The 19,551-nt window shown below is 44.4% G+C and overlaps 1 protein-coding gene across 6 annotated transcripts in view; it reads left to right on the forward strand.

Moving 5' to 3' along the window:
* LOC140342886 (disks large homolog 3-like) overlaps positions 1–19,551 on the forward strand; it is a 185,534-nt gene that overhangs the window by 16,425 nt on the left and 149,558 nt on the right. For all 6 annotated transcript variants that reach the window (XM_072429262.1, XM_072429260.1, XM_072429258.1 and 3 more), the window contains one exon: positions 2,666–2,719. In XM_072429262.1, the coding sequence (XP_072285363.1) occupies positions 2,681–2,719 (39 nt within the window). In that variant the 5' untranslated portion in view covers positions 2,666–2,680. The remainder of the gene's footprint in view (positions 1–2,665; positions 2,720–19,551) is intronic.

Genomic DNA, 19,551 nt, shown 5'->3' on the forward strand with positions numbered 1-19,551 from the left:
AGAAGAAATGTATTTATTTCTTAAAGAAGAAAGAAGTTAATATTACAATCGTAACAGAACAGACACAGACACCAATTGATCTATAGAGTTGCTGTTCTGATTTAATTAGAAAAGATGGTGTTTTTTATACAAACTAATGTAGGTGGTACAGAAAAGTAATTAAAAGGTGAAGTACTGTAAACAGTGATCCTTCAGCAATCCAGAGTCATTTATGGTCCTAAACAATGCATGGTCCTGATCTCCTCTCATGCCCCAGTTTATTAGTCATTGTTTCCTATTTATACTTTGGTCATTGTCATTTTTGGCATTTTTTTTATTTATACTTTGGTTAATAGACACACAAAAGAAATTAAATGAGATTTACAGGACAATCACCCCTGCAGTCAGCTTTCTTGACATTTCTCATTGATGATTCTAATACAAAATGGAGCCTATAAACAAGATGGAGACAGAGACAAAATCATTTTCCTTCTCAGGATACTATTATTATTATTATTATTATTATTAAACAGGATTTATATAGCGCCAACATATTACGCAGCGCTGTACATTAAATAGGGATTGCAAATGACAGACTAATACAGACAGTGATACAGGAGGAGAGGACCCTGCCCCGAAGAGCTTACAATCTAGTAGGTGGGGAAATTTCACACACAAAAGGATGGGAGATATGTAGTGTGGGAAGTAGTGATGGTTTCAAATGACAGAAGAAGCCGGGTAGGCAAGTTTGAAAAAATGGGTTTTGAGTGCTCTTTTAAATGAGCAGAAAGTAGGAGCAAGCCGAATAGGACGAGGAAGACCATTCCAGAGAGTTGGAGCAGCTCTAGAGAAGTCTTGTATCCTTGCGTGTGATGAGGTTATGAGTGAGGAAGTCAGTAGTATGTCATTGGAGGAGCGGAGAGAGCGGCAGGGGGAGTATTTTTTAACCATGTCAGAGATGTAAGTGGGACAACAACTGTGTAGGGATTTGAAGGCAAAGCACAGGAGCTTAAATTTGATTCTAAGGTGAAAAGGAAGCCAATGGAGAGAACTACAAAGAGATGTAGCGGAAGAGGAGCGGAGGGAAGGATGGATGAGTCTGGCTGCAGCATTCATAATAGATTGTAGAGGAGAGAGTCGGGTTAGTGGAATACCAGCGAGAAGGATGTTACAGTAGTCCAGACGGGAGATGATAAGAGCATGTACAAGGAGTTTGGTGGTCTCAGGGGACAGGTAGGGGCGTATTTTGGAGATGTTGCGTAGCTGAAAGTGACAGGACCTGGAAATGTTCTGAATATGGGGGGTGAATGAGAGGGCCGAGTCAAAGGTGACACCAAGACAACGTGCCTGGGGGGAGGGCCGAATAACAGTGTTGTTAACAGTTAGATGTATGTCAGGGGGAGATTTAGATTTTGAGGGGGGGATGATGATGAGTTCTGTTTTATCCAGGTTGAGTTTCAGGAATCGGTCAGACATCCACTATAAGGATGACAACTTCATAGTAAACCCCCCAGCGGTATTCCCAAGTGTGACTCGGGGTGGATTTTACCTGCAAATAGCGGTAATCCCGAGTTACACTCGGGGTAGCTTTAACCTAAAAATAAAACCCACTTACCTTGTTCTGTCACTGTCCCACAGCGTCCTGCTGGTCCCTGCAGGTCCTGGCGACACGTTCGTCTTCTTCGATCTTCAGCCGCACAATGCAGAGACGATTTCCATGCGTCGGTGTGGCCGGGCGGATCGGCGGGAAATTCAAATAATTTTGTATTGGATTCAAAACAAAATAGCTGTATTGAGTCCAATACAAGGAAATTTTCATATAATATATATATAATTTATTATATATGCTACTGTACACTTACAATACATGTTTAACTATTTATTTATTTATTTTTGTAACAAATTTTTGCGTTTTTTTATTTAAAGTTTATTAATAAATGTATTAAATATCGGTGAGTTATGCTTAAGAATTATAGCCTACAATGTAAAATAAATTTCAATGCAAAAAATGTAAAGCTTTTTCCATGGAAATGTGGGGGTGGGGGGGGGGGGGCAACTTCATGCTAATGGCTATGGGTGGATAACACCATATTAAAGGCCATGGAATGGAGGAAACATCTCCAAATGAATGATGGCTTAGGAATGGGAACTCATATGGGGGTCATGGCCAGGTGTTCCAAAATGTCTGCCCATATAGTGAAGATTTTGAAGCAACAATGTGACTTTTTGCTGGTGACACCAAGGAGTTTCATGGGGTTAACATTCTGGGAAGTGTTTGTAACATGTTTGTAACTGTTTGTACAGGGGGGCAACTCTGTATTATATGGCAACTGTTGGACAGATTTAAAGTTTCTGAATTTGTTAATACTGAATTGAGATTCCTCAACCAGTTGTGATTACACAGGTGTCTTCTTTATTTGTAACTTTTATTCCAAATATTAAAATCTGAATGTAATCTGTGTACTGCCATCAATGTGTTTCCATACAGTAATAAGAGTGCTCCATTTTTACGTAATGTGTGATACTCCATTGGAGTGTTGTCATCCTATCAAAGACAGGACCTTTATAGCAGGACCCCATGGATTATGAAAGCTACAAATTTAAAAAATGACTTTTGAAATGACAAATTGAAGATTATATTTGGTTTTGTTACAATGAGTCAAACATACTTTTCTCTCTTTCGCAGGCTGGTGCTGCTCCTATGCTGGTGAATGCAGACTGTTTGGACGTGGGCTCATCAGTGAGTGACATGTATGACATGGAAGCATTGCATGATTTGCAGTGATGCTCCACATTCTACAGCTTTGCAATACACTGAATGATGGTACTGCTCTCCGTGGTACTGTACAGCATAACCTACCCAACTAAAAAGTATTATAATCAACCAATCAGTGATGCTGAGCACCATTCTTAGTATTTTGTTTAGTATGTGTGCACATGAGTAAAAATGAAAACCTGAGTCTGCAGCCTCCTACGCTTGGACACGTTGAATGGCAAGGGATGACTGCCAGTCCCTCACAGCAGTCACAGATGAACCCCAGAGGCAGCTCAGTTTTCAGCCCTAATTTTCAGTGATGAAGTGTTGAATGATAATATAGCACAGGGATGAGAGGCACCTGGATAAGTGTGAGGCTACTTGTTCATTGAAGGAGGATGGGGAACCATCTTGTATTTTTTACAATGACATCCATAGAACAGTTTAGGACAACGTTGGCAGATGTTGTAATGAAGAGTCCCGTGTTATACAAGGTATAAAATATTCTCTGCTAGTGTGGTGGGATCACTTTAATAGAATTTGCTCTCTGTTAATGAGATCCTTGTACAAGCAGACAGCACACCTGCTCTGAGTCTGAACTCTATTCCAGTGCAGTGCAGGGCCTGTGTCCAGGGGCTCATCTGTCCTATAAGTCTTTTTGATAAAGAAACATGGTGCACAGTGCAGCACACACTTGCCAGCCCAACTGTTCTGGTCTGGGTTCAGTAAAAAGAACTCCAATTAGTAATGTAGAAATTTCCTGTTTTGCACTTGTACTGACGACTAAGTCTGTCCTTCAGTTTTCCCCTCAATTTATTTGCCCTCTGGCTTTCCCTTTAATTAAACCTGCCCTCCAGCCTCTCCTTCAGTCACACATTTGTTGCACAGTTGTACTAGCTCCTCTCCTGGAATAATTTCACTGCACAGTGTGAGCTTCTCACAATGGAGGACATTCAGCTTCATTTAGTCCCTCCTCATGGATTGGGTTTCAATTCTATAAGTCATAAAGGGTGTGAATCAGTTCAGTAAGCGATGCACAGCCTCTCCCATTAGTTATAGTTACATAGTTACATAGTAGGTTAGGTTAAAAAAAGACATAGGTCCATCAAGTTCAACCACTGGGGAAATAAACATATCCCAGATATAAAACCCTATAAGACATAGTTGGTCCAGAGGAAGGCAAAAAAAAAAAACCCTGGTACAACTTGCTTTAACAGGCGAAAAAAAATTCCTTCCTGATTCCATGAGGCAATTGAATGCTCCCTAGATCAACAGTCACTGTTATTTTTACTTTAAAGCCTTAATACCCAGTTATATTCTGTGCTTCTAGAAAAACATCCAGCTTTTTCTTAAAGCAATCTATAGTAGTTGCTGAAACTACTTCCTAAAGGATCCGATTCCACATTTTCACAGACCTTACAGTGAAGAATCCCTTCCTTATCCGGAGCTTAAACTTCTTTTCCTCCAGACGCAAACAGTGCGCTCTTGTTCTTTGTAATGATCTCAAAGTGAATAATGGGGAAGAGAGTTCTCTATATGGACCGTTTATATATTTATACAGGGTGATCATATCCCTCCTTAAACGTCTCTTCTCAAGATGTGGTCTCATATTCCAGATGTGGTCTGACCAATGCTTTGTACAGGGGCAGGATTATGTCTCCATCTCTGCAGTCTATTCCTCTTTTGCTAGCTTTCGATATTGTAGCTTGGCATTGCATGCTGTTATTAAGTCTATGATCTACCAGAACCCCCAGATCCTTTTCATTTTCTGACTCCCCCAAATGTATTCCCCCTAGACAGTATGAAGCACTTGGCTGCCCAATCAAACAGTACATCCAGGTCTGCTTGTAGATTATAGACATCCTGTATGGACTTCATTCCATTACATAGTTTGGTGTCATCTGCAAACACAGAAATGGTACTTTTAATCCCAAACTCTACATAATTTATGAAGATGTTAAACAGTAAAGGTCCCAACACTGAACCCTGGGGTACACCACTAATAATCTTGGACCATTCAGAGTATGAATCATTAATTACAACTCTCTGGATGCAATCTTTAAGCCAGTTCTCTATCTATTTACAGATTGACCTTTCTAAACCTATCAACCCTAACTTGCATATTAACCGTTCGTGGGGTACAGTGTCAAATGCTTTAGCATAGTCCAAGTACACTATATCAACTGCTATTCCACTGTCTACCTGTTTATTTACTTCCTCATAAAAAGAGTAAATTTGTTTGACAACTTCTGTCTTTCTTTAAGCCATACTGACTATCACTTATAATATTTTCTAGCAGAAACTCCTCTATGTGGCTCTTTATCAAACTCTCTAAGACCTTTCCAACTATTGATGTTAAACTAATGGGTCTGTAGTTACCTAATAATGACGTTGCTCCCTTTTTGAAGATAGGAACCACAATGGCCTTATGCCAATCCATGGGTACCTTGCCAGTGACAAAGAATCTCTAAAAATTAGAAATAATGGCTTTGAAATAACTGAGCTCAGCTCTTTGAGGACACGTGGATGTAATCCATCAGGTCCTGGTGCTTTTTTCAACCTTAATTTTTCCCAGCTGTTTCCTAATCAAATCAATTCTGAGCCATTGTGACTCATTTAAGACCGTGACATTGCTATTAAGAATTTGGACTTGAGCTCTGCCATTTTCCTTCCTGTACACAGAGCTAAAAAAAGTGTTTAGTAAATCTGCCTTGTCTTTATCCCCAGTTACCAACCTAGCGACATCCTTTAAGGGGCCTACATGCTAAGATCTGCACTTTTTGCTATAAATATATTTGAAAAAAATTTGGGGGTTTGCCTTACTTTCCTTTGCAATCAGTCTTTCATTTTGAAGTTTTGCACATTTTATCCCCTTTTTTTCATTTTTTGTTATGTTCTTTATAGGTTTCAAATGATGAAGGTGATCCTTCATTTTTATATTTTTGAAATGCCCTTTTCCTGTTCCTTATGGCTTTTTTGACATCAGCTGTGAGCCACATAGGTTTTAATTTTAGCCTCTTAAACTTATTACCCATTGTAAACTTGAAACATTCCCATTTCTGTTCTTTGAGGACAATATTGTCTCCCAGTCCAAGTCACAGAGAGCCACCCTTAATAATAGAAAATTTGCTCTCTTAAAATTAAATGTTTTTATCTTTCCTTTTTTTGCTTCCTGTTTACAGCTAACATTAAATGAAATCATATTATAGTCACTACTACCCAGATTCTCTTTTATTTGCACATTTGTTATAAGCTCTTGTATTAAATTCACAAATTTCCTCCCTTTTGCTGTTCCTGTAGTGCCATTACTCCAGTCAATGTCAGGGTAGTTGAAATCTCCCATGAATAAAACACTTCCACTTTTTGCTGCTTTTTCTATCTGTGCTAGTAGTTGATTTTCTATATCTTCCTTAGCACTGGGGGGCCTATAGCAGACTCCAATAATTAATTGTGTGTTATTCAACCCCACATTTAACTCCACCCATAATTGCCTCAACCTCATCGCTTGTTCCCTCCACAATTTCTTCTTTCACATTCACTTTTAGATCACTTCTCACATACAGACAGACACCACCACCTTTTCGTTTGACTCTGTCTTTATGAAAGAGGGTATACCCAGGAATATTGACAGCCCAGTCATGCGAAGAACTATTATGATCTGCCTGCATTGCATAGAGAAGCACATGATTACATTATTTGGACTATAATTAGTTATTTTAAACATATACTTTAATGCAAAAATGTTATTGCCATCTTAATTCAGGAGAGAAGGTAATACAGTATATAGGCATATTTAATGTCAGTATTACCTATACTCACATAACAATAACAACCTCTCCAACTGCTGTATTTTCATTTGGCGTAGGAACCGCTATTTTCAGCAATGAAAGCTAGAAATAAATCATGTGGCATTGTCACCCTGTGAACAGGGAGATCACAGATGGACATGTGATTTCCAATGGACAAATTAAAACCGAACTCCTGCTAACACATGTCAAGCAGTTACAACTTTGCTGTTGCACACTCATTCTGGAATCATCACCCTACTTCATCAGGAGCCAGCTGTCTCTTCCTGGTTCCTGACCATCTAATCATTAGGGATGAGTGAGCGAGATTTGTAAGTTCGATCTCGCTGCGAATTGGGCCTTTCTCATTTACCGAACATTTAAGCGAGAACGGCCTTGTGATTCGCCATGAGGTCATCTTCTCTGTGCTGCTTGGCTTGCTTTGTCAAAGTAAAACAAAAGTGCTTTACTTAGTTAGCTTGTGTCACACTCTTGTCTCACACTATTAGTCAGATAGATAGTTGGCTTGTACTGTATTGGTTCAGTCCTGTAATCTACTGTACTCAAATAGGTAGAGTGTTTCACTGTTAGATAGATAGATAGTCAGTGAGTGTGTTACATACATGCAGCCAGAGCCATGGTACCATCCCTGACTGCGTGCACAGTATCACACTTAAACTGAGAGACAGTCAGACAGACGCAGTGTATACTGCAGTATACAGTTTGTATACTGTGCTGCATATTACAAGCGTCACCGCTGAAGGAAAGTGCTGCATACAACACACACAGCGCACTTGCATTTTTGGTGTCATTCCCCCCCCCCAATAAAAAAAAATCCACTTACTGTAAAAATTTACACTTTGTGAAGCATATTAGCTACAAAGTATTTTGCAGGGTGTGAAGCCACACAAAAAATTGTACTATGTCTAGCCAAAGAGGAAGGGGCAGCTTTGCCAGGGGTGGTAAGCAGTATGATCTTGTTTTTAATTGCAGACCCGAGAACAAGAAGCGCTGCTGTTGGTGGTGAGCGTCTATTATTACCGCACCTTGAACAAGAGGTAGTAGAGTACTTGACCCAGCCTGGGTCAAGTGATCACACCCCCTTTTCCTCCCAGTCCAAGACACAGGCCTCACAGGGGTCCTAAACAGTCCATGATACACCTGTTCCTCCTAGTTCTTCCTCCTCGTCTGGAAAGTCTTGTGTACAGCAGTATGTAGAGGAGTCCCACCGAGGGGTTGGTGATGCAGAGCTACAAGTATTCCTTGAAGATGCTCAGTTATTTCAGTCATCTGACGAAGTAAGTCAGTTCACATGCTTTCCTCCCACTTACTTTTCACCCCAACACTCTGAGCCAGACGAGCCAATTCAAACTCCAAAAGGCTGCTGCTTCCTTCTGGCACATACAGGGAAACTGTCCCTTCTGATGATGATGTCTTTGATCCGACATGGGGCCAACAAGGAGATCATCATAGGCCGGAAGAGGAGGAGGAGGTTGCAGAGCACTCTCAAAGGGGGAGATGAAGGAAGAGGGTAAAAGCTGCCCACACTCTGCAGTCTTCACGTAGCAGTGAGGCAAGTCATAGTCGTCCATCGTCAGACGCTGTCACCACAGCTATGCCTCAACAACCACGGACCGCCAGCACCAGCTCCAGAGCACCTTTCGGCCCAGTTCGATGTTCGCTCGTGTGGGCATTTGTGTCCAACTGTGTGCTCAGCACTTGAAATGAGGCAAAGCATTAGCATTAGTATTAGCAGGTTAGCATTAGCAGCATCCAACCTTCCATCCCCCAGATGCTGGAGCGCAAGAGGAAATATGGTCCAAATGACTCCAAAACAAAGCTAATCAATGCGGCAATTGCACAGCTGATTGCGCTAGAGCTTCTCTGTTACCGGCTGGTGGACTCCAATGGGTTCCGCTACGCATTCCTCTGCGCGAACCTACAATACGTTATGCCCAAGCGGCAGCATTTTGCAGAAATATGTGTTCCTGCTTTGCATGAACACATGCAGAGCAATGTGGCCGTGGCCCTGCAGCACTTTGGCAAGGTGCACCTGACAACCAACAGTTGGTCGAGCAAGCATGGAGTGGGAAGATATATTTCCTACACAGCTCACTGGGTAACGTTGGTGACAGCAAGGGAAGATGCAGCTGCAGCAAGGCCTGCATACCTACCTCCGCCCAGAGCACATCGCCATGGAATCTCCTCCTTTGACTCGTGTGCCTTAACCTCTTCCTCCAGGGACACTTTGCCGTGGAGACCCAGCACCTCCCATTTACCAGCATCTGTTCACAGCCAGCAACAACCTGCAGTTTGCTATTTCGGTGCACAATTCATACGTTGCCACCCAGTCCTGAGGTTGCGAAGCCTCGGTTCCCTTAGCCACATGGGCGCAACCATTCTAAGTGCCCTGCGGGAGCAGGAGGACATATGGCTAACCCGCACAGACTCCAGCCAGGCAAGGTCGTGTGTGACAACAGGGCCAATCTGCTGACAGCCCTGCGTTGTGGGAAACTCACACACGTACCTTGCCTGGCTCACGTCATGAACCTGATAGTACAGTGCTTCCTTAGGAATTACCCAGGCCTCCAGCCGCTGTTGCTGAAGGCCAGAAAGTTGTCAGCGCATTTCTGCCGGTTGTACACAGCCAGTTCCAGATTGGTGGATTTACAGCGAAACTTCAATCTGCCGGTTAATTTGTATTGTGGCCACTCGTTGGAATTCCACCTTTTACATGCTGCAGCGGCTGGCTGAACAGAAAGCGTGTTGGAATACGTGGCAGAGTCTGTTCGTTTCAAACGTATACGTACATTACCTTACTTAAGCCCTGCAGAGTGGCTGCAAATTGAGGACTTGTGCACTGTATTGTCACCTTTTGAAGAGGCCACCAGGATGATCAGCAGAGATCAGGCCTGTGTCAGTGACACCATCCCCATCATATGCTTGCTGGAAGAGATGATGGTGGATCTCTAACACGACACAGAGCGGACGCTGCGGCAAGAGATGGCGTTTCAAACATCTTCCCGGACATGCGTGCCTACTAGGCAAAGTGCACCTCAAATTCAGGAAGAGGAGGAGGTGGAAGAGGATGAGGAGGACATTGCAGGCATGGGAGAAGGGGAGGAAGGGGCAGAGGAGGATATGGAGGGTACATGGCATCCATTCACCCAAACACAAGGTGGCATGTTCCGTGGATGGCAAGACCAGGCGGAGGAGGAGGAGAACAACCCTGTGCTGCTGTTCGACCCACAGGAGTGTGGGTTCAGAATTACCTCAGCTGTGGGAAGTTTGAGCTACATGACATCCTTCATGCAGGAGTGCATAGCCAAAGATCCGCTCATAGAACACATAAAAACAAAGACTGACGACTATTGGATTGCTACATTACTTGATCCACGTTACAAGCCTGAGATACAACAACTCATCTTGCCCCAATACAGGTGACCTAAAATGCAGCACTACCAAGAAGTGCTTGTAAGGGACTTGTGCTCAGCCTTTCCGTCTGCCAGCAGCCTCGGGGATCCCTATGGCAGTTCCACCAGCCATGGCAGCAAAACAACTACCTTAAGTGGAAACTACCTTGGGTGGCAGCAGCAGTAGAGGTCATCCAAGCCAAACTATGCAGGCTTTTTTTCAGCGGAAGCAAGCTGCCAGTCGTGCAGCAATTGCCAATGACAGTCAGCAGCACTACTCAGTCATGGTGTAGGGATACCTGAGCTCTACATGGAACATCTGCAACCGCCAAAGCCAGGACCCACTGCGCTACTGGGTATCTGAACTTGAGCAGTGGCTGGAGCTGGCAGAACATGCCATTTAGATCCTTGCCTGCCCAGCTGCAAGTGTGTTATCTGAAAGAGCGTTCAGTGCAGCTGGGGGCGTAGTGAGTGACAAGCGAATTCGCCTCTCCTCAAAAATGTCGACCGAATCACTTTTATTAAAATGAATAAGGCTTGGATCGGCAATGACTTTACCACCCCCTCTGCAGAGTGAAGTGATTAGTCGTCAACTGCTGCACGGACATCTTGATGGGAAGAGCACGTTCACAGCCTTCGGCATCTCCTTCTACTCCTCCCCCTAGTGGCCCTCTACCTCTGCTCTGTCTCTGTCTATAACTTGCAATGGAGCTGTGTAACTGGCTAATTTCTTTTACCGAGCACCTCCCTCAGGGCCCTCTGCCTCCATCTACTTTGAGGCTTATATCACTTGTAACGGAGCTGTGATTCATAATTAAATATCTGTATTTTATGTGGAGAGATACAGAATTTTTTTTGTCCTTTTGGATAAATAGCAAGTGGTCTCAGAATGAAATATCTGTATTTTTTGTAGAGAAATACAGAAATTTTTATGGCTTTTCTGATAGATAGCAAGTGGGATCAGAATAAAATATCTGTATTTTTTTCAGAGAAACACAGACATTTTTCTGGCTTTGTGGATATAAAGCAAGTGCTATCACATTTAAATATATGTATTTTTTTTGAGAGAAATACAGATTTTTTTTCTGTCCTTTTTGGATAGATAGCAAGTGCTATCAGAATGAAATATCTGTATTTTTTTGTAGAAATACAGAAGTTTTTCTGGCTTTTGTGATAGATTGGAAGATGTATCGGCTATAATTTATGATACCTCTTGCAATCTATCACAAAATCCAGAAAAAATTCTGTATTTATCGATAAAAAATGCAGATATTTCATTCTGATCCCCCTTGTTATCTACCAAAAAAGGCAGAAAAATGTCTGTATTTCTCTCCAAAAAATACAGATATTTAATTCTGATAGCACTTGGTATCTATCCAAAAGGCCATAATAATTTCTGTATTTCTCTCAAAAAATACAGATATTTAACTGTGATAGATCTTGCTATATATCCACAAAGCCAGAAAAATGTCTATATTTCTCTCAAATAAATACAGATATTTACCTGTAATAGATCTTGGTATATATCCACAAAGCCAGAAAAATGTCTGTATTTCTCCCCAAAAAATACAGATATTTACCTCTGATAGCACTTGCAATTTATCCCAAAAGCCAGAAAAAAATCTGTATTTTTCTCTCAAATACAGATATTTTGCATTCTGATAGACACTTAGTATCTATCCAAAAGGCCATAAACATGTCTGTACTTCTCTCAAAAAAATACAGATATTTAATTCTGATAGCACTTATTATCTATCCAAAAGGCCAGAAATATTTCTGTATTTCTCAAAAAAATACAGATATTTAACTATGATAGCTCTTGCTATTTATCCACAAAGCTGGAAAAATTTCTGTATTTCTATCCAAAAAAATACAGATATTTAACTGTGGTAGCACTTGCTATACATCCACAAAGCCAAAAAATTTCTGTATTTCCCCGCTGATTCTACCAAGCCCATCCCCTTTCATATGGTTTCGCTAAATAGTGGGTATGGACAGTGTGAATCTCGTTCATCCATTCATGTCTCCAATAGCTACAGCTTCTACACTGTCCATAGAGGTGATGGCCTCAACCTCTAATGCCGTCCTTGCTCCGTCTCAGGGCCCACCGCCTCCTCCTCATGCTGTTACTGCTGCCGCCTGCCCAGTACCCAGCTCTAGATGCCAGTTATCAATGCCGTCCACACTCCATCTCAGGGCCCACCGCCTACTCATCCTGCTGTTACTACTGCTGCCTGCCCACTCCCACTGCCCAGTACCCAGTTCTAGATGCCAGTTACCAATGCTGTCCACACTCCATCTGAGAGCCGGTAGTCCTACTCTTACTGCTGCCACCTGCCCAGTACCCAGCTCTAGATGCCAGTTACCAATGCCGTCTCAGAGCCCACCGTCTCCTCCTCCTGCTGTTGCCGCCTGACAAGTACATTCTTAAAAATGGTATTACAGACGTTCAGGTGGCATTGATGATGCACTACACTAAGCTCTAGATGCCAGTCACCAATGCGGTCCACGCTCCGTCTCAGGGCCCATCGCCTCCTCCTCCTGCTGTTGCTGCTGCCGCCTGTCAGTACTCCATTCACTAAAATCGTACACTTCTGGGTGATATTGATGATGCAATACACCCAGCTCTAGATGGCAGTTACCAATGCGGTCCCCACTCCTGTGAGGCCTAAATAACTTGTAACAGAGCTGTGTAACTGCCTAAGTTTTTGACCCCCCTCAGAGACCTCTGCCTCTACTCTGAAGCCTGTGCATGGCTGGTTACAGAGCGGTGAAACCTGGTGGCTAATTTTTGGACCGGAGAAACCCCCTTGGGGCCCTCTCTGCCTCTACTCGGAGGCCTTTATAAAATCTGGCATGTTTTTTATGTTGCCAGCAACATAAAAAGGCCTTCCTAATATTTTTTCTGACTTGTACATTGTTATGCAGACCTGGGGGAGTCTTTGCACGTCTTTTTAAATGTATTTATAGGCTGTAGAAACTCTACACAGTCCCAAAAAATAACCTGAATTTTTCCCCTATTGACTTTAATGGTGTTCTAATTCGACGTTCGATCACCCAAATAATTTTGGTCTATTCAAGCGAATAGCTGGCGAATCGAATAGTGAGCTATTCGATCAACACTGCTTGCTATCTTTAAAAAAAGCCAGGAAAAATTTCTGTATTTCTCTCCAAAAATACAGATATTTCATTCTGATACTACTTGCTATCAAAAAAGCCAGAAAAATTTCTGTATTTCTCTCAAAAAAATACAGATATTTAATTCTGATCCCACTTGCTATCTATCAAAAAAGCTAGAAAAATGTCTGTATTTCTCTCAAAAAAATACAGATATTTCATTCTGATACCTCTTGCTATTGTTACCAAAGAAGACTGTTTGGTACAGGTGCATTTTTGCCTGAATAAGTAAAAGATAAGCGGTAGACGCAGGGGAAGGTGTGGCGTTGGTCGACCTGCCGCATCTGGCAGGGGGCATACTCCCCGGGAACTGTTGGAGGCAGCACAAGTTGTCAAATAGGTTGTCAAACAGGTCTGAGATGTGTGCGGAGCACCAGTATGCTGGTAGATTGATTGAGAGGGTGTACTACAATCATACAGCCATGTCATGTGGAGAGTATTGTGGTCTGGGTCTCAGGGGCCTCAAGTGCAACAGGCTCTTTTTCTGCAGCAGGCTCTTCTTCTGCAGCAGCAGCAACCAGCACAGCCGTCACAGGAGCAAAGACAGGAGTTAGCGTGGCTAATGTGCCTGTACCTCCCAATGACTCTCCTTTGAGGATCTGTCATTGCGAATTTCAGAGCAGGAGGCAGACTTTGAGACCCTTGGAGAGTGGTCAGCATTTGCTGGGGGAGGGTTCTGCATCAGTGGCTGCATTTGCAGAGGTTGGCTTAGATGAAAATGAGGATGATGATGACCGTGATGTCACCTGGAAACCACCGGTGCGTGTAAAGGCTAGTAGCAGTTCCGAAACAGACGTAGAGGAAAGGCAGCAGCAACAGACTGGGGATGGAAGGGGCCGCAAATCTGCCTCATGTTAGTCCCAAAGAACACACAGACAAGTGGGCACATGCAGGGGAACAGTCAGAGATGATGTGACCGTGGGGGAGATTGAGCTGGAGCAGACGCAGGGCACCCTGCAGACGCAGAGGGAGGCAAAGAAAATAAGCAGCAGAGTGGTTGAACGCACCTCTCCAGTGTGGTCCTTTTTCACGCTGAAAGACGATGACGGGTGCGTAGCAATCTGTATCCTGTGCCACAGGCAGATTTGCAGAGGACAGGTCAGATCACATTTGGGTACAACATCCCTACTTTCCCACATGCGCAAGCAACACAAACCAAAGTGGGAGCAGTACTTGCGTTCTCTTGAAGGAGGTGCAACCACGTCATCGTCTCTTCTTCCACCTATATTGTCTCCTTCTCCACCTCCAACTGTCATTGCTACTACGTCTCAGGAGGTTGGTGCCACCCAGACTTTCAGCTGCAAGGAAGTATTAGCTTCTGGCCGCAGGTTTCGTGGTGTCAGATGAGGTTTGTCGCCGCAAACGTCCAGCGACCCCTTTAGCTCCCTTGGCTCCCAGTCCCTTCAGCCCACTCTACCGGACTTCTGTGCAAGGCATCAGGCTATGGGCCCAACCAACAAAAGAGTCATTAAGCTCAATCTGCGTCTAGCCAAACTATTGGCCTTGAAGCTATTGCCATACAGCATTGTGGACTCGGCTCCCTTCCGTGAACTGATGGCCTGTGCCGAGCGGCGGTGGAATATACCAAGCAGGCATTACTTCTCCCGTACAGCTGTACCCAGTTTATATGCACATGTAATGGGTAACCTCTCCCGAGCATTGGCATTCTCGGTGTCTAGCCAAATTTACGTCACCATGGACAGCTGGACAACCAGGCACGGAGTGGGACGCTACCTGTCCTGGACCGCTCACTGGGTGGGCTCAGTGGGCGGTACTCTGCAAGAGGCATTGCAGCACCTGGTACTGAGGGGTGTGGTGGAAAAGCATGGGCCACCCCAGTCCTCTACCGCCTCCTCCTTCTCCTCCTTCATTCTTTCCACTGGCAAACCCTCTCTTTTCGACACTCCTCCTGAAAGGCCAGCAGCGGAGGACACTGTGGTTAAGTGGGAACGCCACTACGGCTCCCTCAAGCACACGCGTTGCCAGGCAGTGCTTAAACTGGTGTCCATGGGGGAGAAAAGTCACACCGCCAGAGAACTCTTGTCCACTTTGCACAGAAAGGTTAAGGATTGACATTAGGGTGACATTACACTCCATAGCGCACAGCCAGCATCAGGAGGAACAAGAAGGAACACTGGCCAGCACCAGGAGGAGGAAGATGATTATTATGATGATGATGAGGGAGACCATGTTGGGGCTGCTGGACAGGACCCGTCCAACCCGTATTTGTGCTGTCAAGCCCCAGGCATTGTGCGGGCAAAGGAACAACAGGAACTGCTGCAGCTTGAAGAGGAGGAGGAGGTGGGTGATGAGGAGGAAGATGTTTTGGTGCCTACTGGGGGACAGGAGGAGGATGAGCTCAGGGAACCCCTCTTTCATATGTGTCCACATGTTCCAATGCCTACGGAGAGCCCCCCACATTTGCAGCATCAAAAACCAGAATGATTACTGGTTGGCCACCCTTCTGGATCACCGCTACAAAGACAAAATGTCACAGTTTCTACCCAACCCGGCGCAAAAGAAAAAAAGGGTGACCCGCCTGAGCAGAATACTATGCGACCGGCTGTGTGAGGAGTTCCGCGCACCACATTATTATTTATTATTCATATTATTATTATTAATAAACAGGATTTATATAGCACCAACATATTACGCAGCGCTGTACATTACATTGGGCTTGCAAATGACAGACTAATACAGACAGTGATACAGGAGGAGAGGACCCTGCCCCGAAGAGCTTACAATCTAGTAGGTGGGGGAATATGAGTGAGGAAGTCATTAGCAGGTCATTGGAGGAGCAGAGAGAGGGGCTGGGGGAGTACTTTTTTACCAGGTCAGAAATGTAAGTGGGACAAGAACTGTGGAGGGATTTTAAGTCAAAAAACAGCTTGAATTTGATTCTAAGGTGAAATGGAAGCCAGTGTAGAGATCTGCAAAGAGATGCAGTAGAAGAGGAGCAGTGGGAAGGATGGATGAGTCTGGCTGCGACACATTCCACATAGGGAACTCAGGCGGACACCGCCTCCACCGTACCCTCCTGTAGCGGCGGCAGCAGCACTTGCATCAGCAGTAGTGGCAGCAGGCCGCACACATCCAAAAGTGTAGGCCAAGGCAGGGGGGATTTTCTAGGTGCCTGGCGAAACCTGATGCGGCCACCTCAAACAAGTGAAGTGCAGGGGCATAACTATCGAGAACAGATAAATCGCATGATGTACGATTACGTTGGCTCTTTTCTGGCTGGTGGTGGTGTTGACGACAGCAGTTATGAGGAGGATGCCTATCCTGACAGTAGTGACGCCTGTCAGGACAGGGTTAACTGTTAATTTTTGGGTTAACATGCTCGAAATCTGCCTGCAGTTAGCACAGTATGCCATCAAGCTGCTTTTGTGCCCAGCATTCAGTGTTCTGTCCGAAAGAAACTTCAGTGCAGAGTGGTAACAAACAACCGATCACTACTGTCGCCAGAAAATGTCAATTGCCTCACCTTTTTGAAAATGAAAGAAAGGTGGGTTACTAACAACTATCATATCCCCACTGCAGATGTCACTGATTGACTGACACAAGGACTCACTTGCCAACCAAGATGCCTCTGTTAACCAACACTGCTCCTGTGCTGAGTCTGTGGCTACCTATCACCAACACCCTGTCAGCTGAGCCTGCCTCGGTTGAATTTTTCCGCTAGTCATCGCAACGTCCAGGGGTGGCATTCATTGCCAATGTCATGCTTGCCATTGTGCCAGCTAGCAATATACTTTACATTTCTGCTGATTCCGGGAGGCCAACAAACTGCAGATGAAAACTCCCAGTACTGCCACACTGATAGGTACCATTGCCTTTGCCTAATTTTTCAGCTAAGTATTGTAAGATTAAGGGTTGGCATTCATATCATCCACTTCATGATGCAAATTAGCAATATCGTCTACCTTCCCAACACTTCCGGCACCACAGACCACAGCAACAGTGCTGGCGCACAAAACATCTTGGTCCAGCCCTTCTACGTTTAATCACAAATTTCATATTTTTGCATTACACACTGCAGGGTGGCTTTGATGATGCATTACACACAGCTCTAGATGCCAGTTACCAATTCCGTCCACGCTCCGTCTCAGGGCCCACCGCCTCCTCCTCCTGCTGTTGCTGCTGCCGCCTGTCCAGTACTCCATTCACAAAAAATGTATTACACACTTCTGGGTGTCATTGACGATGCATTACACCCAGCCAGTTACCAATGCCATCCACGCTCCGTCTCAGGCCCCACCGCCTTCTCCTCATGCAGTTGCTGCTGCTGCCGCCTGTCAGTACTCCATTTACTAAAATAGAACACTTCTGGGTGACATTGGTGATGCACTACACCCAGCTCTAGATGCCAGTTACCAATGCGGTCCACGCTCCGTCTCAGGGCCCACCGCCTTCTCCTCCTGCTGTTGCTGCTGCCGCCTGTCCAGTACTTCATTCACAAAAATTGTATTACAGATTTCTGGGTGATATTGATGATGCACTACACCCAGCTCTAGATGCCAGTTACCAATGCCGTCCACGCTCCGTCTCAGGGCCCACCGCCTTCTCCTCCTGCTGTTGCCGCTGCTGCCTGCCCGGTACTCCATTCACAAAAATTGTGTTACACACTTCTGGGTGTCATTGACGATGCACTACACCCAGCTCTCCATGACTCTTATCAATGCGGCCTCCCTGGTGATAGCTGATCAGAGGACACACATTGCTACTGCTCTTGCTGACCCATGCTCCATCTCTGGTCCTCCATCCTTTTGCCTAATGTCACGTCACTACTTGTCCACAACTTTATGGGTGGCATTCCTAACACGTCATCCAGGTCATGATGCCAGCTAGCAATTATTATTATTAATATTATTAATAATAAACAGGATTTATATAGCGTAACCAAATTATGCAGCTATGTAAATTCAATAGGGGTGCGTACATTAAATAGCAATGCATTTTCCTGCTGTTTTGGCGGCAGAGACTGTTGCTAGTGGGTTGTTTTCACCCTTTCTCAATGTCCTAATGTTTATGCTGCCTTCTGGACGCTGTCCATCATGCAAAAATCCTATTTGCCTGCTGTCACTTTGCCTGCCTTTTCTGGAAAACCACAAGGTCTTTTGGAACTTTTGTATTTTTTCCTTGTTGCCACTTACCTAGCAAATTTGGTGGTTCTAACATGTATAGGGGCTTTGCTATTAATGTTTAAAGTTGGCCCATTGACTTTATGGAATTCGCGAAACCAATTCGCCTAAATTTCGCGAACCCACCGGAGTTAGAGGAAATTTTCTCTACTAATCATGCAGCTTCAGATCTCGCGTTTGCAGCGAGCATTTAAACAACATGTTGCCAGCAACATCAATGTGATCCTGAAGAGCGAGATATCACGTGACTTGTATCCTGTCCTTTATTGTGTGTCCTGTATTATACTTGATGCCCCCTGGGGTATGTTCTGTAAATGTCTCTGGGGTGTTAAACTTCCAGTCACCCTCCCCTAGGTGAGGACTTAGAAAGAGGGCAGATACAAAGCAAGAATATACAAAGAATTAAAAAAAAGATGGTTGTCTACAATGAACTGAAAGATTTGCTATAAATACTTTAAACACATGAAGTAGAAGAGCAGAATTCCCAATCAGAACATTTTGTCTGACTACATAAGTTTACAATGCTATACAATGTTTTCAAATAACACATCACACAGATGTGATGTTCAGAGCACTATTCAATGGCCCTGATTCATCAATAAAATCCACGCTCGCTGGTCGCGCGTACTTTCCCGGTTTCCCGCGGTCCGGAGTCCAGTGCGCTCGTACACTCGCCCCCTCACTGCCAGCCGGATTCCTGCCTTGATAATAATGAGCAATAGGGGTCGCGAATCTGCCAATTAAGGCGATTAGATTTCAGCTGTGCGATTAAGGAGGATCTGTTAAGCTGTCACTGGTGAGAACTTCCTGTGTCCCCTGGGAAGGCTACCTCTCACTGAGTTCCTGTTTCTGTTATACCCCACCCTCAGTGCTGCTTCCTTAATTACCTTGCAGGTTAGTTTTCCACCTGCTACTTTACATAGGAGAGGAATCTTGGGCTAATATACCTCCCTTCCACCACCAATCCTGCATTGGTGTCACATATCCTCCCCCTCTGCTCAGGCAAGTGGGACTGAGCAACTGAAACTAACAGACAGTGCACCCGTGACAACGCATCTGCGTTTCCTTGCCATTTTCCTGGCCTGTGTTCCACTGTAAAATTGTAAGCCTGCAAGGCCAGAAACCATCTTGTCACTCTGCTATTTTTGTCCCGGCTCAGGTTCATCCACTTCAGAGGGGCATGATCAGTGACAAGTCGAAACTTCCGTCCTAACAAGTAATATTTGAGTGATACCAAAGCCCACTTGATGGCCAAACACTCCTTCTCTACCACTGCGTAGTTTCTCTCATGCTTATTTAGT

This window comes from Pyxicephalus adspersus, chromosome W (genome assembly GCF_032062135.1).
Source record: "Pyxicephalus adspersus chromosome W, UCB_Pads_2.0, whole genome shotgun sequence".
In the NCBI taxonomy this organism is placed as follows: domain Eukaryota; kingdom Metazoa; phylum Chordata; class Amphibia; order Anura; family Pyxicephalidae; genus Pyxicephalus; species Pyxicephalus adspersus.